The sequence below is a fragment of the Epinephelus fuscoguttatus genome, linkage group LG3, assembly GCF_011397635.1.
Source record: "Epinephelus fuscoguttatus linkage group LG3, E.fuscoguttatus.final_Chr_v1".
Lineage (NCBI taxonomy): Eukaryota > Metazoa > Chordata > Actinopteri > Perciformes > Serranidae > Epinephelus > Epinephelus fuscoguttatus.
Window position 1 is genome coordinate 34,602,798 of NC_064754.1, and position 26,574 is coordinate 34,629,371.

At 39.8% G+C, this 26,574-nt stretch overlaps 3 protein-coding genes across 7 annotated transcripts in view; 2 read left to right on the plus strand and 1 right to left on the minus strand.

Annotated features, from left to right (window-relative positions):
* The window catches only part of prkcaa (protein kinase C, alpha, a), a 213,890-nt gene extending 208,496 nt beyond the window's left edge, over positions 1 to 5,394 (minus strand). For all 5 annotated transcript variants that reach the window (XM_049568332.1, XM_049568323.1, XM_049568341.1 and 2 more), the window contains exons 1-2: positions 5,022 to 5,394; positions 1,664 to 1,695 (exon numbers count right to left, since the gene is read on the minus strand). In XM_049568332.1, the coding sequence (XP_049424289.1) occupies positions 1,664 to 1,695; positions 5,022 to 5,188 (199 nt within the window). In that variant the 5' untranslated portion in view covers positions 5,189 to 5,394. The remainder of the gene's footprint in view (positions 1 to 1,663; positions 1,696 to 5,021) is intronic.
* A 4,718-nt stretch (positions 5,395 to 10,112) lies between these two features.
* Positions 10,113 to 13,620, plus strand: LOC125886484 (beta-2-glycoprotein 1-like). Its single transcript, XM_049572730.1, has 8 exons — positions 10,113 to 10,263; positions 10,481 to 10,660; positions 11,146 to 11,242; positions 11,327 to 11,403; positions 11,714 to 11,899; positions 12,051 to 12,230; positions 12,436 to 12,633; positions 12,944 to 13,620. The coding sequence occupies exons 1-8, from the start codon at positions 10,194 to 10,196 to the stop codon at positions 13,051 to 13,053; spliced, it is 1,098 nt and encodes a 365-aa protein (XP_049428687.1). The 5' UTR covers positions 10,113 to 10,193; the 3' UTR covers positions 13,054 to 13,620.
* A 1,287-nt stretch (positions 13,621 to 14,907) lies between these two features.
* On the plus strand, positions 14,908 to 21,716 carry LOC125886182 (beta-2-glycoprotein 1-like). Its single transcript, XM_049572192.1, has 8 exons — positions 14,908 to 15,208; positions 15,632 to 15,808; positions 16,260 to 16,356; positions 17,618 to 17,694; positions 17,994 to 18,182; positions 18,389 to 18,568; positions 20,476 to 20,673; positions 21,435 to 21,716. Exons 1-8 carry the CDS (start codon positions 15,118 to 15,120, stop codon positions 21,497 to 21,499), a joined length of 1,074 nt encoding a protein of 357 aa, XP_049428149.1. The 5' UTR covers positions 14,908 to 15,117; the 3' UTR covers positions 21,500 to 21,716.
* Positions 21,717 to 26,574: the final 4,858 nt, after the last annotated feature.

Below are 26,574 nucleotides of genomic sequence, written 5' to 3' on the forward strand. Positions count from 1 at the left end.
CATAAAGAGCTAAAGTCTACGTAACGAGGCAGGTTGGGATGGTGGATGGGTCAAACAAAGGCAAGACTTTTCCCCAGGAGACAGGTGTTTGTGTCCCATGTGAAACAAAGTGAACTTTGTGTCATCTTAAGGTACGTCATTACTTCGTCACATTACTTTTAGTACATAACTTTACATTACGTACATAACGTGACGACACCCACCCACGATACTTTTTCTAAACCTAACCTAACCAGTAGGGGCGCTAATTCATGGGGCACTAATTCTTAAGGTATCATACAAACTGTTGTATGAGGATATGTTAGGTGGTTTGAGTGATTGGATTACGATGCACCTTGGTGCTTGTTTACACTTGTATTTAGCACTGTCCACTTGTAATCAGATCATCGAAAAAGCATTTTAAAACCACTAGTAAAGAGGGTCATTGTGTATTTTCTGTGTCCCTTTACTTAAAGTCCCTCGTTAAAGACAATTTTTTATTTCAATGATTAAGCAAATCAAAAATGAAAACTGAAAATGACACCCAGCAACACTGAAGAATGATGATAATTTTTTGGCGCTAAAACGAACATGAGAGAATGTCTATCTAAGTGAAACATAAGTTCAACATCATCTGCACTGTTACCTGAGCACTCACCATCATAGTCAGATTTTGGCAAGCCCAAACGTTTCCACATTAGATGAGGAATTCTGAGAGTTGATGCATGCTGAAGCTCAAAATGGCGGGTTGATATGAAATCCAACCTTCAGTGATGCTGGGGCTGACGTGGGGAACTAGACGTGCTCGTATTTGTGTGTCATACACCTCTTCTCTAATCCTCTCTGTCCTCCTGCCTTTCACTTTCTGTTCCCTCCTTCGCTCAAAAATAGTCTCACCTGTCATTCTCCTGTTTTCAGCTCAAACACACTTCCATCAGTCTGCTTTTACCAAACTGCTCTCTACCCACAGGCCTGTTGTCACTGAGCAAAAGCGTCACTTATTAGGAAGCACTTTACTGATAGTAAACAGCTAAATAGCACATTAAATTCCAATTATCACTGTGATAATTAACATTTTAAATCTAATTCAGCAACAAGCTGAAAAGAACTAGAAACACCCCCCTCCTCTCGCTCTATGCTGCCTGCTAGGCTCTCAAATAATAAAAAGCAAAATTATTCCCGCCTCATTTTCTTCAGGCCACATGATTTAGACACATTACGACCACAATAACACTACCCTGACTGTGGGTAAACAAATAATGTCATGCTTGCAAAATAGCAAACAAATCAAGAACAGGAACGGTGTCGGTGCACGAAAACAACACCAACACTGTTCCTCATCATATTCGTCATAGGACAGCAGAAAGAACAGGAGGCAAATTTGTTATTCACACAGGCCATCAAACATCCTCATGTTAGCTGGACACATCAAACAGAGCTGGTGTTTCACAGCAAGCATCGAACAAAAGAGAAAAATGGAATGACCCTAAATGTGATGGGTCAGGTGGCGGACATTACAACAGTCAAGTGTACAGCAGCAAAGGACAGTGTATGAAGAGCTGTGAGAAAGGCAGAATGCACTACAGCGGATGTTTACTGTACACACACACAAACTCACACACACAGACACACGTGGGTCTCATTTTATCTGAATGAGTCAGATGTCAGATAATTTTGTTTTTACCTTGGCACTGGAATCCTTGTTTTCCAAACCCCCTGCAGAAACAAAGAAGGCTGAATTAAATCACTGTTCACTTTCTCATCCTCCTCCTCACTCACACATATACACAGTATATTCATTCATTCATACCAGGAAGGTGAACAAGACAAAATTTCCCTATTTCATTGGAAGCATTAGTGTCATCTTCCCCAACCAAATAATCACAATGGATATTTCAGAACACAAAATACTCCCAACCATATGTTATGACCAAAAGTATGTGGACACTCCTGTGGTTTTCGTGATGTGGTCAGAGCCCCTTAGTTCTAATTCACTGACATGTTATATCTAAAAAAATGCAGTGATATTTCTGACAACAGAGTGCTTCCATTTTTATAGCAATAGTTCAAGGAAGGCCCTTTCATGTTTCAATATGACAACTTTGCCCCTGTGAAAAAGCAGGGGCTCTAAAGAGAAATTTTTCTGAGCTTGGAGGAACTTGACTAGCCTGTGCAGAGCCCTGACTTCAACCCCATCCAGCACCTTTGGAATGGATACAAACACTGACTGTAAGCCGTACCTTATCTGCCAACATCACTGTCGGCCTCACTAATGTTCTTGTGGCCAAGTGGGAACAGTTCCCTACAGCCTGGCTCCAAAATCTTATAGAGCCTTTCCTGAGGAGAGTGGGCTTTATTAGCAGAAGATTAACTCCCATTGTTGCGGAATATTGTGTTTGACAGTAAGTACATTTACATGCATGCAGTAGTCGAGCTAAGCCCATAGCTTCGCTGATCAGTCAAGTCGGACTTGCACTGCTATATACTGCACTAGGGCTGCAACTGTCAACTGTTTCTTCGATTAGTTGACTAATCATTTTATCGAAAAATGTGTTAAAATGTTGAAAAATGTTGGTCTGTCTCTCCCATACCCAAAAACTTTGTCATCTAATGTCTTGTTTCATACTCACGCCAAAGGGTTTTAGTTCACCGTCATGGGAGAGTGTGTAAAGCTGCCAATATCTGAACATAAAAAGCTGCAATAAGAGTATTTTGGGGTACTTCTACAGTACTTTTCTAAGAAAAATGACTCAAACCGATTAGTCGACTACTAAAATGACAAATCATTGCAGCCCTATGCTGCACTGCTGCTACGTCATCTCTTTCTTCCTCCGGGTGAAAGCTTACGATAGAAAAAGTAGTGTATGTGCAGAACGCCGAGTCCGACTCCAGTCGGACTAAGTGGATACATGCAGCAATAGTTCAATTTTCAATCGAATTATCTAGATACTTTAGTCGAGCTACGGATAGTCCAATTTCAGTCCAACTAAGCTGTTTACATGCATTTAAAAGTCCGGTTTCAGTCGGACTAAGCCAATAATTCAATGATCTCAAGCTGTATGTACATGTACTGAATCACATATGGTTGCAATGTTTGAGTGTCCACCAAAGTTATTATATAAAACTTAAACTAAATAACAAAAAGTAAAATAAGTGGTGATGGATAATGTCTGAAACTTAGACCAAATAAAAAAATGTCTTTCAAGAAAAACTAAAACTAAACTGAAATGATTAAAGAATGAATCAATAAAATAAAAATGAATGTAACTACCAAAATGATGAGACAGCACTAATTTCTGTCAACTCTCATGACATCATGTCACAGAAAATAAACAAACTTGACATTCCAGGAGATAGCACTAGCCGTGACTGCTACACAATTAATCCCTATTGTTTTTCACATGCAGTCTAGTTTCGTAGGATTAAATAACGTGAGCAGGACTTAAATAATGTACAGATGAGGTGACAAGTTGTCCTCTGAGTGTGTAAGTGAAAGAGTATTCAAGTTGATTCCCCTATCAAAAGATTTAAACGGCAGTTCTCGGACCATGTATTTTGTATATAAATGTATATGTAGTCAAAGCTAACATAAAATTAACTAAATGAAAAGTCAAAGCTATTAGAACCATGGTGTCCACATACTTTGGGCCATATAGTGTATGTTCTGCTGTTGTCAAATGAGTGATTTGATTTTAATCAGCTTGTCAGGACAGGAAAAAAAAGTCTTCCAAAAATAGCAACTTGACAGCTGAAACTGAAACTGTGAGATAAAGAAAACACCAACAACCAAAAACTTGATGTCAAATCCCAATCTGATTTCACACTCAAATTGGCATAAAGACACTCCCTTCTGAAATCTATAAAGCAAAGCAACCTTAAAGTGTCACGCTGAGCTCGTGTTTTGCTAAGGAGTGATGTTGAAAAGGGCAAAGGTCATGCTGTAACGCTGTCAAGGTAATACACCACCCACAATAAAGGGCCTTAGATCACACTCCCACCTGTGGCAGCAGAGGACGGTAAACATGGGTGCAACTCTGCCAAGCTGTCTCCAAGTTTACTCCTCTCACACTTAAAATAATACTGAGCTCACATCTCCCTATAAAAAGCCCAGCAAACATAGGTTTTGTCATACTTTCCAAATACATTGTGTCAGAAATGGAAAAACCTGCAGCATAAAGGCAACACTGTGTACTTTAAGTGTTTCATCTGGAAACCATGTGCAGGTGTGGAGCCATTCCCTGCAGTGTAGGTGAAGTGCTTTTCCATATGTGCTCTGCAGAATTTTTTCTTCACATCTATAGTGTTCAGTAGTTATGCAAGGGTTCGGTTTCTTTTTACCAATAAATACTTGAGTTGTTCTCCACAGTAAAAAGCCAGTAGATGGAAAGCTTTAACAGCCTGACTGTGTGCCAGGAAGGGGGAACCTATTACTCATCCAAAGACTTTAACTGGGTCCAATCTCAGCAGCTGCACAGCAGTGATGTGTTAATCAGGGAAGACAACAATAAAAGTGGACTTTAACAGTTGCCTGTCATCACTGATCCAACATCACTCATGCAGAAATGTGTTAATTTATGTCTATGCAACACTGAAGTTGTTCTCACACGGGAGTTGTGGGATCTACTGGGGCCACAACATTGAAAATGGCTGCTTTAATTTCCCTGTTCCTCACTGGGAATGTTCCCAGTTAGAGAGTGTGTTTAAAACCACAACCCTGAACTTAAGTCACTGTGCTGCAAACAGTCGTTACTTAAGTGCTGCACTAATAACATAAACAGCAGCAGAACTCCTCCCATATGGGATTGCTGGGACAAACTGGGACCATTGAGTTAAATCTACTAACTTCAGGAGAACACTGACGACTTTTGGACACGCATGCTATGTCACAACCAGTCAGGAAGTCTTGTAGGAGCGTGGGTTGCAGGTTAAAGACAGGAAAGTTATCACAAAGTTCAATTACATCATCGAGCAGAGTCGGCTGAAGTTAGCAGTGTGCAACAGGCAGCAGTCAGGGGGGTGGAGGTGGGAGACGGAAGCCTTACCAGATGAAGTCGGTGCAGTGGCTGCAGAAAGTCGGCTGCTTGAAGAACCTGGCTATGAATTTATGGTTCTTGACCTCGTGGACGTTTTTTTGCCTCAAAGCACCTTTGCGAGCAAACCTGTTCGCCACGTCCCCGCCGGACGACTCGTTTGAACTTACATCAGCCATGTCCCCCCTAGAAACAAATCAATGCTACAGCTCAGTGTCGCTGTGTTGAAGTGTTTTCAATCCGTGTAGAGGCGCAGCCCTCACAGTAGAGCCAGCAGAGAGCGGAGCGGCGGTCTTCACCGGAGACACTGTACTTACTGTCTAAGGGCTTTCCCTGCCTGTCGATACCACTGGGCTGCTCCACTGACAGCTCTGCTCTGTCCGCTGCCAAGTTAGCCTCAGCGGGGAAACCACACATCCGGTCCCCTCCTTCAAAATAAAAGCTCCATTTACTATTCTTATTATCATTATAATGTTCTTTTTATTGAGATAACCAATCAAATATCAATCAAACCTTTTACCGTCTCACATACATTTTCTTTTTTAAACATTTAAACATTTTCAACCAGTCATTTTAAATCAAATAAAAGAGAGGAGGGAAATGAAGGATTCAAAAATAAATCTAATACTAAAATAAATTAATGAATAAACACATTTATTGTTATTATTATTATCATTATTATACATTTTCTTTTTAGTGAGATAACCAATCAAATATCCATTTAAACATTTTATTGTCTCACATACATTTTTTCTTTTTTCAAAACATGAAAGATAACATAAAGTTTAATACCAGTAAATATGAAAAAAAAAACAAAAAACTTTAGGACTGATTTGTAGATACTTTACATCGATCCCATACATCTACATATAATATCTGTCCACACATTTTCAATCGTAAATGAAAATAAAAGAGAATAAAAATAAATATGTAAAAAAATAATAAAGAGGAGGAAAATGGGGAAGGATTCAAAAATAAAAGTAAAAGTAAAATGAATAAATAAATTAATAATAAGCACCTTGTTATTATTGTTATTGTTAATAATAATAATATATGCAGAAGAAGATCAAATTAATGGAGAAATTGTTTTTATTTTCTGTCTTTTTTTTTTATTCATGCACTTATATCTTTGGTACATTTCTACATCTGTTTAAATATAAATTAAAAGAAGGATTCCAGTGGAACAAGTAATAAATCATTTGAAACCTGGAGCAATGAACTAAGGGATCCTTCAACTTGTGCACTCTTTCATATAAAGTCTGATCTCATTGGCAATATGTACTTAATCCTGTTACCCCAAATTCTATGACCTTTGTCCAGTTGCAATCTGGAAGAAAAAGTCAGCTTCTCCATCACACATATATCATGTATTACACCCACCCAGTCCTCTATCTCTCTCTTTTTTTTTCATTTTAAGTTAGTTGTGGAAGAGGCTGTTCTCTACACACACCCTGCTACTGAATCCACACAATTCTTGCACATGGAAGAACATTGTCCTGTTTCTGCCAGAAAGCTCATTCTGAAAAGTGCTAGCTACCCAATAAATAAATGATATAAATTTGTGAGCAAGACAGTAGTTTGGAGTTTAGAAGTAGCCCTCTGAGGTCATGAGTTCCAGTCCATACCCTGGTAGAAATATTTTAGTGAATATACTTTCAGTCCTAGAGCTTAACTCAGCTGCTGAACTGAACCTGATACTCCAGATTTGGTCAACAGAAAACTTATTTTATGGGGCCCCGTGGACAGTGGCACCCCCAGATATCTTTTATAGGGTTGATCAGATGGGGCAGATAGGGGGATTTCAGGATTTCAAGTATTATGTCAATATGACAGTGTAGGAATCACATACTGATAGACCCTTTTTTCATATTTAATGTGTTCTGTATCCGTTTCATTGTTCTTGTAATAGGCTGGTTGTCCTTTTCCCTAAGAAAGGCTTTAATTTGAAGGAGTGCACTAATTGTAAGGAACAAAACATTTACTGGGAACAAGCCTTCTCAAGTTTAGGGGAGACTTGCTCATTTTCATTCAAATACCTTGAGGTGAGAGTTTGAGGGACTGACAGATGTTTAGCCTAACTTTGGAGCATTATTTAGCCCCCTTCCCAACAAGCTATGCCAACATAGCTGGTATCAACAGATGTTCTTAGGTCATCTAGCTAGCCACAGCCTATTAAAGACAAAACTGGGGGCCAATAAGGGGCAAGCAATTATATCAGGGTGGCCATGAGCTCCTTGGGGATGCCACTGCCTGTGTAAAGGGATGACTAAAAGACTTATTTTGCGGGCCGTTTTTCGTGAATATTAATCAATACAATTGTCTGGCTTTTTTGTGCAGGAATTAGTCTGAACTAGCAACTGTGCTGCAGCGCATGAAGCTTTCGTGGTAGCTTTGTCTAGTTTGCTTTAAAAGTGAGTAACTAACTAGGTCTGCAGATATATTATTACATTGTTGTCATTATGAGTAACACACACAAAAAGCAACTTTCAACTGAGTGTAGACCAGAGCTACACTCACATAAATCATGTAGTCTACATATAGTCAAAAAATATGCAATGTTATGCAACAGCTCTGCAATAAATCAAACCTTCATGAAGGTTATAGTGGTCAGTTTTTGCTTAAATTAAAGGCTGTGTTTAAGTGTCCACCCCATTTGTATCAATAAAGGTGGACAAAATATTCACCTCTCACACACAATTAAACAGCATCACAAACCACGCATCATAAATTTGAAACAACACTACTAAATCAGTTTCAGCAAAAAATGAATTATATAGCCTTAGTAAATGTAAGATTTATTGCAGAGCTGTTGGGCTGCATCAGCTTTAGCTGCCTAATAAACTGTCAACTGAGAGTATAAAATTCTTAAACTGCCATAAAAACAGGCCTTGTGTCCTCAGTGTAACCTACGTGTGCAGCCTTTAATCTCAGTCACAGTCACAAAGGGCTTCATGATGCCCCTGTTGTCAAACAATACATGAAAGCATCAGCCATCAATCTTTTGAACCATCAAAAAGAAGCCATGAGACCTTTGTGCATATTAATTCAGCTCCACAGAGGATTTGAACAGGTAACCTTCAGGTCACAAACAGGAATCTCTGAATTGCCAGGCTGTTACTGCTGAAGTCTGTAGTGGATGTTGAATATAGGGGTGATCACATTGTATTGCATATTATCATAATTCCAAACCTGTGGAGCTACCTCTCAAACAGTCAATCCTATAGCCTGACAGAGCATGCCTCTTCCTTTATAACGCGCTACAATTATTTAAAAGACTCTTTTATTTCTAAGACAAACTTCCTGCTCGTGGGTAAAGTATGTTTGTGTAACTTGACGCTGCTCCGCGCCGCTTCCTCCTTTTCAATCCGGCTGATGTCACGCAACAGGACTGACCCGCCGTGGGAGGGAGGAGGCCCGTGGTCCCGCTTCAGGAATTTTGGATAGGGAGCGCCACCATGTGGAATCACAGCGCATTACACATGTTTAGCTGCTCTGGAGAGATTGTCAGTAATATGCTGAGCTCAGTGCTTCACACGTGTAGATCCACTGATGTGTTTGAGTCCCTTCAACTGGTTTTGTGCTTCTGCGTTTCACAATACAGCATCTGAGTATTATAAAGCTAACATTTGTGTGATCACCATTGGGAACTGCTCTGACGGATCTGTCCAAGAAATGCTCCTGAGCCTCTGGTTGTGCCTCCAATCATATGTGACCCTGCATCAGGCCTGGAGTCAAGAATGTCTCTTTTTTAAAGTCCACAGAAACTGCTGTGTTTTAATCCTTCAAAACTGTCATTTATTAGACACCAACAGATTGAGTTAATGCCTGACCATGGGCGGATTATGAGACAATGGGTCCCTGGACGCAAATATGCAAAAAGGCCCCAGGTTTTGTGTCTCTGAGTGTTAATTTCATGTCTCTTTGTAGTCGTTTTGTGTTGCTTTGAGGTTATTTTGTGTCTCTTCCTGGTCTGTTCATGTTAATGTGATTGACATTTTGCAGGCAAGGGCCAAGGGGGCTCCTGGGCCTGTGCCTGATAAGCCCATTCAGTAATCCATCTATGTGCCTGACCAGCAACGCAGTATTATTTTTGCCATTTAAAGCTCACACCATCTGTTTCTGATAATGTTTCTGTGTCAATGTGTCAGTTGTTCTTTTGCTGTAGTTATGAATATGTCTTCAGCTGGATTCTATACTGAGACACACTTCTGCTGGTGTTTGCTTCGACTGGATTTACATTTCTTCCCTTTTGAAACATGTTTTCACAGCGGAGGGTTCACCACCTCTTTTGACTTTGCTTGTTCACTATCTCTCAAACTTTTCTAAGTTTACCAATTCCCTGAGGTTCACTGACCAGCAGAGCAGCCTGACCATCTCAATCTATCTTGTGCGAAAGACAAATATTTGCAAATTAAATCGAGTTAGATAAACCAGATGTGCTCTTCCCTGAAAGCATATGATTTTTGGCCCAAGCCTGTTTAAATAAAACATCCATCACTTAAGAGAAAGAACAATAGTAAAAGAGCTTTTGGCTGTCAGCGACATGATGTATATTACATTAAAATATTGGAGCCTATCTGCCGTGTTGAAGCCAACCCTTCAGGACACACAGTATCTCTCTTAATCAACAAATCCTCTGACCTAGTTAGGTATTGCATAATTTCAGTGATTATGGTGCTGCAGGTCAAAGAGTTTCTGCTTTGTGGTAATTGTGGTAACTGAACCGCTTAAATTTTTCTTACCTAACCAAAAAGTATTATGATATCATAATAATACAACACTTTGTTATTTGGCATTATTGCTGCAATGTTGCTTCTTGGCTTCATTAGAGCAGCCGTTGAGCTATTTCTAAAAAGGGCATGGTTTGAGTACTGTTCTTTGAAAATCTGTGTATGACTCCATGTGTGTGTTTGCACCATGTCTTGGGAGTCTCTCCCTCTCATTATTTATGAGTTCATATCACGCTGTGTGTCCGCTGCCGGCTCTTGTACCAAATCAAGGTTATTGATTGATTCTGGGTAAATATGCAGGCGTTAAGACCTTTGTGCTCAATCAATAAGAGCTTACACTGGCATCTGATTGGAGCAGGCGATCAGGGGCCCGTTTACCCGGCAGCCTTTATGTTGGCTCCATCCCTACCCAGATGCATGCAGAGGATACTGAGGAGGCTTCACCCCCTTGAAGATGGCTCCGACGTTGGCTCTGTTGGTGCTTTGCCAGTTGGCTTTATACACAACTGCAACATCCAAGAAAGGTAAAATGGAGCAGGATAATGTGCTTGATTTGTGTTTGAGCATGAAACGACTTTATTGTGCTTTTTGTGCTGCAAATATTACAGTTTGACTTGCGTTGCAGTAGAAGTAAAGTGTGCACAACTTTCACAACCTTCTACTCTACACATTGGATTAAAGACTACAGTTGTTGTATCATGGACATTATTGCTGTGAATTATCTTTCTGGTCTTTATCCAGTATGTAGCCGACCTCTTGTCACTGACGGGATTGACGAGTTGACCCTAAAACGTGTGTACGAGGTTGGAGAAGAGGTGATCCTCACGTGTGAACAGGGGTACTTGCCTTCAACAGCGACCCCTCGAAGGATGACCTGCTCCGCCACTGGAGAATGGACCCAGTCAGACCTGATATGCTCCCGTGAGTTTACTGGGGTGTTGGAGTTACTGTATATTGATGCAGACATGCAATACTTGAACTCCTGGGATTCTGAAAAACTGTTACATCCATCCAAAAGTAGAAAGTGTGAGCAAGATGGGACTAAAAGTTGGCTTCTCTACTGTGTTCCTGCTTTTACTCCATGATGTCCACTTTTACTTGCATCACCTGTCACATGATGAGGACCAAATGCTGTTCCAGGGGCTTTTTTCACAGTGACAAGAACACATTTCTTTGGGGATCGTTGAGTTTTTGAATTATTCAGAATATATGGATCAAGGAGCAACCAATTTAGGAATGCTTTTCAGCAGTTTTATCTAAATACAGGGACCTTAAAAATATAAAATGAACGAAAATAACACACATTTTTGTGATCATACAATATGTATAAATACTGTAATACTGATGACAGTGGGAGTTTAACCTACAAGAGATGTGTGTTAAGTACTGTACCACCTTTCCTACAGCTAAGATGTGCCCAATCCCTAGACCTCTACAGCCATTAGCCATGGGGAGGACAGAAGCTCCGTTCAAGAGCGTGCTGAACTACACATGTGATGACGGGTAAGATCAAATTACTATACAGTTCCAGATCATTACAAGGTGTGTTTACTGTAACTTATGTCAGATTAATGTGAACTTTGTCAGGTACGTCATGCTAGGAGCCAATGAGAGCAGGTGTTTACATGATGGCACCTGGAGCAATCCACCACCTGCCTGCAAAGGTACTGCACAGAGGAAAATATACGTAATGTGGAAATGGTGATTGCATTTTTCAGTGAAGGGAAAACACAACATCGAAAAAGGTTTTTAAATGACAATAGGAAGATGGTCTTCTGTTTGTTTATTGACGCACTTGTAGTTGCTTGATTTCTGTTTCTATGTATTTGATTTGAAGATGGCCAACTCACTTTGTTGTCTAGAAAGCAGAATAAATATAAATTCTGACATCATCTTAATGTGGATTTTGCATTCTTAAGGCTCACAGAAAGAAGCTTCAGTACAACTCGAGCGTGATTGTTTTACCTCTTACAGCGGTGAACTGTCCGCTGCCTAAGCCACCTCTAGGTGGAAGAATTGTCCATGATAAGCCAGTTACTGGAAACACCATCATGTATGGGCAAGGCTGGACATACGAGTGTAACCGACCGAAGGCACCAAGTTATGAGAGGGGATCCTGTATGGCTGACGGAAGTGCGACTGAGCCACCGGTGTGCCAAGGTACGCAGACAAAGCCCATGTTCTCCATCTTCTTTAATCGTTGTTTCCCCTTTCATCTGTTTCTCTTCTTTGTGATCAGTAATGGGACAAATAGACAGTTTACTCTGAAAAATAACTCCTTACACTTTCGGCCTGTTTTTGATCATCCCAGATGTGAGCTGCGCCGTCCCAACAGGCATACCAAACGGCTTCATCACCTTTGCTGTGATGAGACAACATGGCTACAAGGAGAAGGTTAAGTACGCCTGCAATGATCATTATGTTCTGGATGGTGAGGCAGAGATACAGTGCCAAAACACAGGAAACTGGTCTTCCAAGCCAGTCTGCAGAGGTGAGTCGTGGGAGAATCAAATCTTATAACTTACCCGCAGGCTAAATGTTTGTGTTGATGATTCAGTATCAGCAGTAAGAAACTAGAAATAAATTCAACATTCAGCTCTCCTTACATGCAAACTTTGGAGCGGTAATCAAAATTTGCTTCAAAATGATACCAATGTTATAATCCGCTGTAATAACTGTTCTGTGTTTCCACCCAGCTCCCTGCACGGTTGGCATCAAAAGAGGCCGTATCTTCTACAATGCCAAGAAGATCTGGATCACAGACTTGAAACCCAACAGAGTCCTCCATGGAGAACATGTTGCCTTCTATTGTCTGAACAAAGCTGAGAGGTGTGGCTACCCTGTAGCTAGCACCTGTAATGATGGAACCCTCCCCATCCCAGAGTGCTTTGAGGGTGAGTTCTTGTCGACTCGATAAACATTATTCAAACCTCCTGTTGAGGTCTGGATGCTCGACAGACTGTTGCAAATGCAAATGTATTCATAGGGTTTTACATTGAGGCACCATGAGCACTTCTTCAGATGCAAAACCTGTACTTAAAATTGTTTGTAGTGTCAGGAACTTAACTCTATCTGCATGTTTTCACCAGTGGCAATGACGTATTCTTGTTCCCAAAAATGTTATACAAGTCCATCAAATGGCTTATATAATGTTCTTTGTATTTTATGACTACAGTAATGTTTCTGTTTTTCTTTTGCCTTTAGAGCCAGGCAAGGTGGAGTACACGTTGAGGGCCAAAACCCTTCCATCAGAAATCGCAATGTGTGCTGCTTCACCCCCTGCAAGCCCCACAAGCTCTGCAAGACATGCATAACTCTGCGCAGAATGACTTGAAACACCATGTACACTGACAGGAGATGAATGACTCTGTATGCTGCAAGACAGAGGCCACATATTGGTCATTATCAGCTAATAATAAAGTCATAGTAGTGATTATTGCTAAAATAATGACAATATGTTTTCATTAAGGAAGTAAAATACTTGTTTGATACCTGAGAGAGTCAATGGCCTGAAGAATCTGTGTAGTTTGTAACCCACCGATACACATTTATTGTGCATAGATACCTCAGCATACAATCATAACTGAAGATCTGTGTGTCAGACATCCACTCCCGGGAGATCTGATAGCAATTCACACCTTATTCGTGTGTGAATCTGATGTAAATCTGATCTCTCTCATAACTTCTCAATGTGATATCATGGTGTGAACAACCCACAGAGGTGCTTAGACTCCCCATTAGCCAGTATCATAACTGAAGTGATGAGTACTGAAATGCCTTCAAGACAACCGCACAAAATCACACAAAGGGTGAGACCATGAAATGATCATACTTGCATAGCTTCAACTTCTTGTCTTTGACCAATAAAGTTTGTGTGCATACTTGTAGCGTCTGCCTCTGTGGATCTCAGTTCAGTTAGAGGTCCAGTGTGCAGGATTAGGGGCATCTATTGCCAGAAATTGAATATGACATTCATAACTATGTTTTCTTTTTTATAATCACTTAAGAATAAGAATTGTTTTGTTTTCCCTGCCTTAGAATGAGCCATTTATGTCTTCATATGGAGTGGGTCCTCTTCCACAGGGTCCGCCATGCTGTAACCCAGAATGGACAAATCAAACACTGGCTCACTGTAGGGCCATTTGCTTCGGTATTTCTCCTACACACTTGGCACACAGGAGATGTTTCAGCTCTGCAGCCTCACTGCTAGATGACACTAAATTATACACACTGGACCTTTCAAGTACAAGGTATATCCTCATAAAAAGGATAAATACACTTTATCTGAACGGTGTATCACTTTACTTCAACCAGTTTAAATTTGGACACCGATATCAAACCTGTTGCTGCTGACACAGAGGAGCATTATTTTTACTGACATATCGACTCCTGCTTTACATGAACCTAGACCTCACTCATTTCTGAAAATTCTGCTCAAATATCTGACGCAATAACTCTTTGTTATCTCTGCATTTGTGTTGAGATTGCACTGTTAATTTCCCTTGATGCTCTTCACCTCAGAGACACTTTATTCTCTTTAAAGGAATGTCTTACTTCATCCAGAAAATTATCATTTCTATGTCAATTACTCGCCTTGTGTTACCCTGAATTCATGAAGAAATCTTTGCAGTAAATTGCTGCTGCTCAAAAGAATGCACAAGCAGAATTCAGGCTTGCTACTTTTATATGCATGAGACTGTTGCACAAGTGTTTTACATAGTAAGGTTATAGCAAAAATGAATGCGTTTAGGAAGTACTGAGCATATGACTGTATAAATGGAACTTGGATCAAGATGCATGAGTTGTGTGAATTTTGATATTATTTTGCTGCTGTTAAATGCAGCCCCCTTTTTATTTCGAATTTCTCCATTTTGAGTCCTCATTTCCTGCAGAGACATGCAAGAGAAACAAAGCCTTCTTCAGGAATTCAGCCTAACACAGGGTGATTTGTCAACATAAAGATGATCCTTCTGTGGGAAAAGTATTCCCCAACCTCTAAACCCATAATTACCATGATGAAAGTCATCAGTCATGGATCATTATTCCGTGGATTTCTTTTGATTTATGCATCTCTGCTCTTCAAAATGTTTTTAAGCAAGCATGGGGCCAAGTGGGCTGGTGTTACATAACACTGAGGCAACAAGGGAAAGTCCGCTGGAGCTTCTCACTTCCAGTAAAATGTCACAAGGATTACGATCTGTTATTGCAAAAAGCAAGCAGAAAAAAGAGTAGAAAACACAACAAGCATAGCCAGTGAGGAGTTACTTCACGCTGTTCTTATCTATTTACTTTTAGAGAAACACAAACAGCAGGGACAGAGGGGACAGAGATTCAGTTTTTGAGCCAGAGACCACAGGAAAGAACCGAGGAGCGTCTGTATGTTTCTACAAAGGATGGATCACATGCTGACTTTGTTCCTGCTATGTCCATTTGTGTTTTTTACCACCGTGACATCCGAACAAGACAATGGTATTTGCTTTTATTTCCTGATTTTATATACATTTATTACTTTGCTGTTTTGATGGCTTTAGCATCAGACAGTCTCTACATGTCACAGATTCTAAAGGCATTTGTTTAAGTAGTAATGAGCATGGTTACTTTTAGAGTACAGTGATACAAGGCAATTCGGTGTTCTGCTTGACAAACAGCATACTAATGTGCTAACTAAACTGCTTAGTGCAAATGTATCTATAACAACATTGATTTGTTGCAAAATGTGAAGCAAACACACAGGGCACAATCCATCTACGTCAGGGTCAGCACATGACTATATACTACATGGCATTTAAGATCAGAGTACCCATATGTTGATAACCCATATGTTTATTAGCTTGTCGACAGGGTTGTTGGGAGTCTTTACATGGTTATCATTAACTCCATTTGTCCTTGCAGTATGCTTCAGGCCTGAGCTGGCTGCCAACATTGAGATGGATGGGATCCAGAGGTACTTCAGCCCCGGTGCAGAGTTAACGCTGTCCTGTAAACAGGGATACACCCCAGTGTCGGGCCCTCGGAAGATTGTTTGCGGCGTCAGTGGACAATGGACGAAAACCAGATTAATGTGCATACGTGGGTCTCCATTATTCTAGTGAGAACTTGTGGCAGATTGTCTGTTAAATTTGATTTATAAATTGTAATTTACACTTGAGTTGCTCTTTAAGTTTAACAGTGATGTCAATTTTTAGGAAACAGCAATATTTTTACTATTCCAAAATATATAACATCGTTGTATAGGAATGTAAATTCTACTGCAGTCAACAGTTGACTATCAATGATATCACTGATAGATTTCCCAGTGTTAATATGAAAGAGGATTTATTTTGCTTTAGTTAATGTTGAGAATAATGTTTATCAAGCATGTGAAGCAATGTACACATTTTCTAACAGATTCTGATTACTACACTTTTATTTATGGTATTATTTGCATTGTGCGTATGAAGCACAAATTGTTGCTCTTACAAATATTTACTCTATTTATTCTATTTCATGTTTTTTTCTGTACATGTATTCTCTCCTGCAGCAAAACGGTGTCCCTACCCTGACCCAGTGCCTAATGGAGAAATGTACTATGAGGATACAGTGTACAAGAGTACCATCAACTATACTTGTGATGAAGGGTAAAGCCTGTACATCTTGCTGAATTTTATTTGCTGTCTCAGCCACCACGCTGTGCCTGATACACTAGTGGCATTGTTAAAAATGCAAATGGAGAACCTCTGATCCTGTAATCAGGCACTCTGTTCTTTATGAGACAAGATAACAGCAAGTTTATTAAAATGAAGCAGCTAAACCAGTGAGTGAATTGTGAAGATAAACCAAAGATGAATCAAATGCTGGAACTGATTTGCAGCATTTGAAAGTTCTGACAATTTTTTTTTTAGTTTTCATTGTCAATAAAATTGTTAATAAAACAGCAGGGCAGCTATTTGTCAAAGTGCCAGATAAAGATCTTCTGCCATTAAAAGTAAAATCATCGTCATAGATTTGATCTCTATGTAATTTGTCTAACCAACATCTTTATTCATAGTGTCAAAAATTACTACCCTCACTTTTGAGTTCTCATTTTCTCTCTCTATTATTTATTCATTTTTTGTTGTTGTTGCAGTTATGTAGTTGACTTTAACAATTCAAGGGCCAGCACACACAGCAGACAGAGCTATCTACTGAAAACATGTTTTAAAAGCTTTTCAGGTGGAGGTTTGGTGACCGATAAACCAAATTCAGAATAACTGCTGAAATGTGAACAGTGAATATCTGACCAGTATTTTGAGATTCCTCTAAACCATTAATACTTGGCTTCATATGTCATTCCAGTCACCAAAAAGAAATGTTGCCATTGTATGTTTCTGCAGACCATGAATATATTATATTTGCACAGTTCATACCTATCATATCAGCATTGACACCTAGGCCAGATGCCTGCCAAGCTACAGACTACTGTTGGGAGAGCAACAGAACAACAAAACAAAACAAACAAGAACTTTTTAGCCTCCAAAGGTGGGGGTTTGTAGCGACCTGTTTTTGGCACAAACAGCTGCTGTTTTTAACCGTGACCTCGCTGCTTTTCGTGTGCCACCAAAAGCAGATGTTTCAAGCCAAAACATGACCTTTTTGCTAACCATCAATATTTTTTGTAGCTAAACCTAACCACACACTAACCACAGCATTGTTGAGACATAAAGTTTTAACTCATCCACTACATTATGAGGTGAAAATGTAAGATATAAATGGTTTTCAGAAATGTACAATGGCAACATTTTTTTCTGCTGATCCACTTGTAAATGCCTTTAACCTGATTTTAGCCAACCATTATACTTTATGTCTCTTTATTTGTATTCTACGCATGAACTGACTGAATGACATGACTGCTCTGCACAGGTACATCTTGACTGGAAACAGCTCTGCTGTGTGCCTCGCCAGTGGAACATGGAGCGCGCCAGTACCAGAGTGCATACGTATGTAATCCACCACATCCTTCTGCAAGACCAGGAATCTAAATACAAAGGCATACATACAACACATACAGTATTTGCTTTCTTATCTTATTTTCTGTGGTCTTGGAGGACAGGCACACAATTAAAAAAATTCTGTCCCTTGAATTAATGTTAGGCCAGTGAAGACACATTTCTGATGAGATCTAGAAATGTTCCACAACTTAACTATCACTTAATTTGCCCAGTTGAAACATACAGTGCACACATGAGTTATATACTAACAACATACAAGGTGTCATATTCTGTCTCCTCTCTTGTAGCTGTGTCCTGTGGTCTCGCTCCGATCCCACAGTTTGGGATGATAATTTATGACAAGAGGATCAGAGGGAACACCACTGATTACGGCGTCGGAGGGACGTACAAGTGTCTGCCTCCATACGTTCTTTTTGGTAACCCAAGAGCAGAGTGCACTGTCAGCGGCACCTGGACTGAGACACCTGAATGTAGAGGTACAGTGGTTAGAGAAGCAGGAGCTGCTGTATTAATGCCAGGAGTAGTTGTTGTGACATTGTTCAGTACACTTCAAATTGCAATAACATGGGATAACTGCCAAACAACTGGTGATATATACATATAGAAGAAGAGAGTATAATGTAGATGCTACATATTCTTCTGTAGAGTTTCTACTGAATGGATTAAATTATTCCCTTTACAGTGGTGACCTGCCCTCCACCAGAGAACATTGACATGGGGTACATGTCAAGCAACGACGAGAGAGACTATGACTACATGGAAACTGTCAAATATGGCTGCAATGGAGACTACGTACTTGAGGGAAGCCTTCAGATTGTTTGCCAGCAGAATGGAAACTGGTCTGAAAAGCCATCCTGCAAGGGTAGGGCTACAATCAATCAATCAATCAATCAATTTTATTTATAAAGCCCAATATCACAAATCACAATTTGCCTCACAGGGCTTTACAGCATACAACATCCCTCTGTCCTTAGGACCCTCACAGCGGATAAGGAAAAACTCCCTAAAAAACTCCCTTTAAAGGGGGAAAAAACGGTAGAAACCTCAGGAAGAGCAACTGAGGAGGGATCCCTCTTCCAGGACAGACAGACGTGCAATAGATGTCGTACAGAACAGATCAACATGATAAATTAACAGTAATCCATATGACACAATGAGACAGAAAGAGAGAGAGAGAGAGAGAGAGAGAGAGAGAGAGAGAGAGATGCAGGACAGACGGTAATGACAGTAGCTTACAACAACATTAATGAAAGTAATAATATTATAATTATAGTTCTGGCTACTGTGGTACAATATGTTGAAAGTATATATTAGTATCTGGCAGTATACAAGTGTGACACTAATCATATGTGTATAATAACAGTAGAAGTATGACTAATGACTAATGATAATGGCAGCAGCAGCAGGAGGCATCTGGCAGGACCACGGCAGCAGCACAACCACACACGTCACGCTATCCAGGCACCGCTGCGATATGAGTTAATCTGAGAGACAGTGGAGCACAAAGGCTCCGGAGAAGAAGCCGAGTTAGTGACATGCAGTAATAAGACATGAGTGTTAGCAAAGGAGAGAGAGAGAGAGAGAGAGAGAGAGAGAGAGAGAGACAGACAGAGAAGGAGAGAAGGTGCTCAGTGTATTATAGGGGGTCCCCCGGCAGACTAGGCCTAAATCAGCCTAACTAGGGGCTGGTACAAGGCAAGCCTGAGCCAGCCCTAACTATAAGCTTTATCAAAGAGGAAAGTCTAGTCTTAAATGTGGAGACAGTGTCTGTGTTTGACCTAAACGGTCACATGCCAACCAGGGCTGCCCCTCCCTAAACGCAGAACACGCACTGTGCGTAAGGCCTCATCTTCCATGGGGGGCCACATTTTGCGCGAGGGGACGCATTTGCGCATATGCGCAACGGATGCGCACATGCGCTACCGTGAGGCGCGCGTAGAATCAGCTCGAGGAAGGAGAGAAGAGACCTGACCGCCCATGCATCTCTGCAATGATTGACAGCAGTCAACATCTGAACAATAAGAGGGGTGTGCTGGCAGGCACTTGCAGAGCTGCAGCAGGTGAAGAGTTGTCGACATGTCGTCCAAAAGAGCCTCAGGAGTGTGTGCGGGGACGGGAGGGCGGGTGGGCTCCACGGAGGGGGAGATCCGAGCCTCGGGGGTATATGCGGCTGGGAGGTCGGATGCTCCCAGAGAGGGGAGAGGGAGGTATATAGCTAAATAAGATGAAAATAGAAAAGAATGTCTCTGTATTTTATTTCTGTTTTCAGTGTTTAATTAAGGTGGGAGAGGCGGAGGGCTGAGGGAGATTGGACGCCTCCAGAGAGGGGAGAGGGAGAAATATAACAAAATAAGATTAAATAGGAAAAACCTGTCTCCCTCTTTTATTTTATTTTCAGTGATTAATCAAGGGTGGGGGATTGAGGTGGTGGAAGTTACTTTCTTTTGATGAGTAATTGATGGCTATTTGTGACTCAGATTTGTTTATTTATTTATTTCAGTTTGAAGTTATTTTATTTAATATTTATTTATTTATTTCAGGTTGAATTTTTTATTTTATTTGACTCATAAAGCCAAACTACTGTATCTACAGTACATTTGTTATTGCCAGTAAAGGTTGTCAAGTTAAATGGCAAGTTGTTGTACGGTCATTTTGTACCTATGATACATTTGGGATGGGGGCCTCCAAATAAAATTTCGCTTAGGGCCCCAATTTGGTCAGGGGCAGCCCTGATGCCAACTAACATTACATTCTCTTTGTTACCTACAGCTCCTTGCAGTGTTGACATACACAGTGCAAGGATATTTTACAAAGGCCGTAAAATCTGGATCAAAGACCTACGTCCTGACAGAATCCTGCACAAAGAGATTGTCTCAGTCTACTGCATGAACAAGACCAGGAAGTGTGGTTATGCAGTGCAAACCCAGTGCATCGATGGAAACCTCAAAATCCCTGAATGCTTTGAGCGTAAGGAATATTTCATTGAAAAGCACAATATATCATAAAGGCAGCCCAAACAGTCAGAACACTAAGCTGTATCTATTATATTTTATTTATTTAGTTATTTTTGAATATTTGTCACTTTATTATCACTCACAATGTAAGACATAAGTAGTGTCAGCGGTGACGTGAGAGCTGTTTGAGTAAACCTAAAGTTGTTAACTGCTCTTTTCTGAGAAAATTAGCAGTTTTCAGGGTTGTTTTAGACGTGTTTTGTTTTTTCTTACAATCTTCTGCAGAGTTAGTTGTCATTATCTCGTCTATATGTTTTTATTTCCCATTTATCCCATTTCAGATTTCTATAGTTAGTAATACTCCAAGCACAGATGCACTGTTGTAACAATCAGCTGGGATCATCACCCAAATTATGAACACTGCAATAACAAGTATTCCTATTATATCATACATTTTGATAAATGAAGTACTGCTGACATATTTATAGTCTCCTACCTACCTCTCCTAAATTAAAATCAGACTTGGTCATATAAGCAGTTTCAAGTCACTTACCACTTGGAGCTACTACAGGTACTCACTTCCAGTCAGACCTGTTATCACTCAACCCTGTAAAAAACAGCAAACTACAGTCCGACACACGGATGCTTTTGGAGTTAATATTTTCTAAATATGTTGAGGAACACTTTAATTATTAAGGGTCTGTACTTGTATTATTGTAAGTGTAAACACACTAACCTGCTCTCTGTATCTGTGTGTGTCTGTCTCTTTTCCAGAGCCCAGCAGTGTTCAATATAACCTTCATTCAAGCTCCCTTCCATCAGAAATCACACAGTGCTGAAACAGCAGCAGATTTCTTCTCTGATGGTTATTAAACAACAGCAATGTGAAATGGGCGTTGGTGTGTTCTGGTTAACATTGTGGTTTTCTTCTGTCTGTACAGTCTTCTTGAGCTTTAAATAAATAATAGAATATTAATCAATAGATTCGTAGGAACCAAACACTGTTTTATTCTCCAGATTTACAGACAAGCATAATAAAGATATGAAAATACGAAAGTGTGGTGTGGATAATTTTTTAATTCTTTTATTTTTTTTTTTAAGTCACTGAGAGTCTGCTGTAGGCTATGAATTAAGAGCAGGAAACAGGACTATGTGCCATTACACTTTTACTCACATGGAGGCACCATTACGCAAGGAAACAACATTAAATACCTGAAACTTTTGCCAAACTGTACCTCTCTTTTGCAAGCTGGTTTAGCTGCATTAAAACAAATTACACAGAATTGGATGAATGTTAAGTTACCATCTATTAGGGCCTGGAAATTAACAGTTGAAGATAATAAAGAAATGGAAAGAATCACTTATAAGTTGAGAAACAGGGAGGATGAATGCATAATACTCTGGAGTAAATGGGTCAAAGAAACAGATGGATTGGAATGATAAAACCAAAATAAATAAATTATACCTGAAAGACTACAGAAGGACCCCCCCCCTCCCTTTTTTTTTCTTCTTCACCTATTTTTACTACTTTTCTTCCATAATTTTATTATTTGTTTATTTATTTTTTATTTTTCTAACTTTGTCTGTAAAATGCAAAATCTGTATAACGGTGGCAGGATGAATGAAATAAGTGATGAGTTTGATAACTTGTAATGGCAAAACCTGCAATAAAGTAATAAAAAAACAGATACACTCTGCACAGGTCAAGATGATCTTCTACCTGTCTTTGTTTGCTTACTTTCTGACCATATCATATCCATGCATTCTATGATTAAAATGATCACACATAGGTTATGTAAGTTATATATGCACTGGGACTAAAACTTATCAAACTCTGACTAAAACTCATCAGACTCATCTAGTTTATGTGAATAACCCACTTCCCCCTCTGATTTGTATCACCATCAAAATTCAATGATTATCTCAGTCATACAGATATACATTAAATGTTCAATGTAGAAGGGTAAATATCCTGATTAATCAATCAATCAGTTTGATGTATAAAGCCCAATATCACAAATCACAATTTGCCTCACAGGGCTTTACAGCATACGACATCCCTCTGTCCTTAGGGCCCTCACAGTGGATAAGGAAAAACTCCCCAAAATCCTGATTCAGTAAATTGCAAAAACAATCCATCAGTTAATAATCATCAGATAACTAATTTCTGATGGTTAAAAAGTAAAAAGGAACATCGCTTATAAGATTAAATGTAATGTGGCTCTGAGCATATATGTTGAACAAATAGTAATGCTGTTATCTAAAGGTCTTCATGTTGTGTAAATGTCAAAGTGTAGAATGATGGCTTTGCCATACACTGTTTAATGTGATAACTATCACTTTCAGTGCACTACAAAATTCGACTTGCAGTTGGGTTCTGCTCCAAATTTATCTTAAAGATGATAAAAACATGAAAAAAAAGCACTAAACTAAAATAAAACAAATTCAAATCAGCAGACTATGCAAGTTAAAGTATGTTAACATTTTTCAAGTGTATTAGTTGACAAATGTATTAAATCATTGCGAAATGAAACTGAATAAAATAAATCCTAAAAAACGAAATACTGTAAATACTGGCGCTGATGATAAAATGACATTAAAATTCTATGGTTGCTAAGGATTGCTTATTTATATAGATGCTTTCGAGGCCTACGTCATCGCCTCTCACAAACAGGATGCGCGCGCAACAGGGCAGCAAAACGCTGGATGGAGTTTTGTGCCCCCAGTCTCGAGTCCCATGTATGAGAGCAGCGGATTTGTTATCTTTTCTTTATTTAATTTATTATATATTTACTACTGGCTATCTTAACACACTGAAGTTGTAGCTTATGTTGTGCTCTCAGAATTCAAATAATAGGTGGTGCTGTGTAACTTATGACAAATGCGAGTTAGATATTGTTAGCCACCTAATAGTCATAGTTAAGTAAGCTCAGAGTTGGATATCGTTAGCTACCCTGCCATGCATGTGCAATTCGCGGTCAAGACGAAGTTCCGGGATTTGTTTATAACAACCCATGCCTGGTACATGATGGTTTTGTGTCCCTGTCGTTGGCTAGAATGTACTTCTGCTTTCAGGACACAAAATTCTTCATTCAGATCACTGTACATGACGTCCTGGACGTGACCACAGACAACATAGTTATATGCGTCCAGTGACTTGTACACATGCAGCTTTTCTTTGGTGTAAGCGCTAGGTTTTTAAATCAGATATGCATAAATATCTGGCCACTGGATCGTGGGCCATTTGGCTGGATCGTCCACCCATTCCTTTGGATCCCTCGAATATGGATCTGGAAGTCTGGAAGTTGGCCAACATTAATTTTTTTAAATAGCATTCCCGATCCTTGGGATTGAGCGACTTCACATATCTCCCCAGCTCTGCCATGTTTACTGCTGCCCTGTTGCGCGCGCATCTCGAGTCACGTGATCACTTTTTTACCAACACTCAAAGGGCCTATTAGATGGCCGAATAACTGTCACCGTTGCACTTCTGTACCCAGGGAGAGAAGCATCAACAAGTGTCGCTCAGACAGCAGCTATAACATTGGCTACAATAACCACGGACCGGTGACTGAACAGTCAGTTGTTGCACTGCTTCAACATGGAAAATGTAAGAATATTAACCATTTAAAATCATTTCAAAAGCCATTTTAAGTTGTTGGGGTTTTTTTTCATTAGATTTGTCCCTAGTTATTTGAGTACTTAGCTTGTTAGCTAATGTTAATGTTAGCTAGCAGTCGAGAATCTAAGGTTTGATTTCATGTATTCAGTGCTCTATTTATCAAATTTTAGTGTAATTATGAATAATTACTATTAAAATAAAATGATAAAAGTAATTAATTGAAGCATTTTGAACGTCTTTTGAAGCTCTTTAAGTTCACTCAAGTCTTCACTCAAGGTGTGGAGGTCGAATTCACATTTGTTGTGTAATCCTAACGAAAATAAAAATTTGAAATTTGTTTAAGACAAAAATAATGCTGCAAAACTAACTGACCGAGTATGTATTTGCTTTCTCAAATAAATGTATGAAATCATCTTAACATACTATCAATCAGTTCAGTTAATTTAGATGGTAAATGGGCTGCACTTGTATAGTGCTTTTCTGGTCTTCCAACCACTCAAAGTGCTTTTACACTACATGTCACAGTCACCAATTCACACACACACGCACGCACGCACGCACACACACACACACGCGCTGGTGGCCGAGGCTGCCGTGCATGGTGTCATCTGCTACTCAGTAACCATTCACAAGTTCTCACACACTGATGGAGCAGCAATGTGGACTGGAAGATCCAGGGATTGAACTGCCAATCTTCTGATTGGTGGACGACCTGCTCAACCCTCTGAGCCGCCCCCTATCAATGAAAAAAAAAGCAAACAGTGTGTACAGGAAAAACAAACAATTAAGTTGCATACTTATGTACAAAAAGGCGATTGAAGCATCAAATAAGTGCTTTTACATCAAAAAAGTTAAATACTTCAAAGCTCATGTGTAGATAGACATAGCTCAGTTTAACACCTTGTTGACCAAATCATCAAAGCAAGTACATAAGTCTGTTGCAGAAATGGTATGTCCAAGGGGTAAATAAGCATATAATTCTGCCAAATTGAAGAGAAGTATATAAAGTAAGTGACAGTAAAATATAAATGCACTGTAAGTATTAATCAGTCATATTCACTCATAAATGAGCAAATACTGAAGTTTTAGCCTCTGACTAGTGACAAGTGAGAAACAGCAGACAGTTTACTTCATTGTTTAGTCCTAGAGGTTTCGTGGCCTTTACCGGGACAGTCCCAAATGTTTCTTGTTGGTTTTATGTCTATTGTCACCTCCTATATGGTTAGGTATGACTTATAAGGCAACCACTTTGAAAGAAGAGGGGCTCCTGTGCACTGTAATTAACGGCCATAGTTTGGATATGTCAGTTATTCCTCTTCCACAAAAATGTCTCCTCTTGCTGTTCTGGGGTCTAAGCTTTGTGCCCACAAATTATGCCAATCATTTCCAAACTAAGGGCGACTTATTAAAATTCTACAGGAGTCCGATCCTCAAAGCCTGGCACCAACAAAATCCTCAATATATAGATTTGAGAACTTGAATCCTGATACCAAAGTCGGCGGTGCAGAGATGTTTAGACCCAAGTGAACATTTTGTCTTATAAGCAACTTACTTGTCTGACAGCTTTTACCAAGAACGTTTCCTATGAAGGTGAATTCCTCTTCCAAACCACCAGACGCCCCCCAACTTTAACCTTCAATCCTCATGCCATCGGCTTGTGAGTTTGTTGTTGTTGCCATTTGTTCTTTTTGCTTATTGTCCAGACTGCATATTCCCTGTGGGTAATGAGGCCATAGATTTTCTTTATGGATTTGCAACATAAAGGGGTTTTCCCACTGAGCCCTATACCAGTGGCTTAGGTTACCAAGGATTTGTGACCTGCCTCGCCTGCCTATACTGTTTCAACCAATTCTAAAGACTTCAGCTCAGTCAGGAGACACTGTGACAATACATGAATTATGTCATAAAGGATTGTTCTAGAGTCAGAATGTTTCAGATAATGAGGTAAAGGTAAGTAAACCGTTTGGGCAAAAACCTCAGGCTTCAGGACGTTGTTTCCAAAGGGTTTTCTACTTTGGCTACGAGATGATGTCAGCTCATGATGGATTTCTAATGTTCAGCTGCTCCAGGCAAGTGTTTGCATTACATAGCCTACACTGCTACATGAGGCTACTCTGTAACGTCAGGGAAACATGAAATCTTGGTTGCCAATGTAAATGTCTCCCTGATCTCAGATCATATACCTACTGGAGTATGTCAGGGTGTGTTTAGCAGCTTTTATTGGCGATTTTTAGTGGTAGAAAGTGCTGCTATTCTCTAATAGTTCTTCCCTGGCTGCAGTGACGGTGCAGA

Excerpts from the sequence above, each read along its gene's own strand:
- LOC125886484 (XM_049572730.1), top strand. The coding sequence starts at position 10,194 with ATGGCTCCGACGTTGGCTCTGTTGGTGCTTTGCCAGTTGGCTTTATAC. Across the intron at positions 10,264-10,480 it reads AACTGCAACATCCAAGAAAG|TATGTAGCCGACCTCTTGTC; the intron begins GTAAAATGGAGC and ends GTCTTTATCCAG. Across the intron at positions 10,661-11,145 it reads GTCAGACCTGATATGCTCCC|CTAAGATGTGCCCAATCCCT; the intron begins GTGAGTTTACTG and ends CCTTTCCTACAG.
- LOC125886182 (XM_049572192.1), top strand. The coding sequence starts at position 15,118 with ATGTTTCTACAAAGGATGGATCACATGCTGACTTTGTTCCTGCTATGT. Across the intron at positions 15,209-15,631 it reads GACATCCGAACAAGACAATG|TATGCTTCAGGCCTGAGCTG; the intron begins GTATTTGCTTTT and ends TTGTCCTTGCAG. Across the intron at positions 15,809-16,259 it reads AACCAGATTAATGTGCATAC|CAAAACGGTGTCCCTACCCT; the intron begins GTGGGTCTCCAT and ends TCTCTCCTGCAG.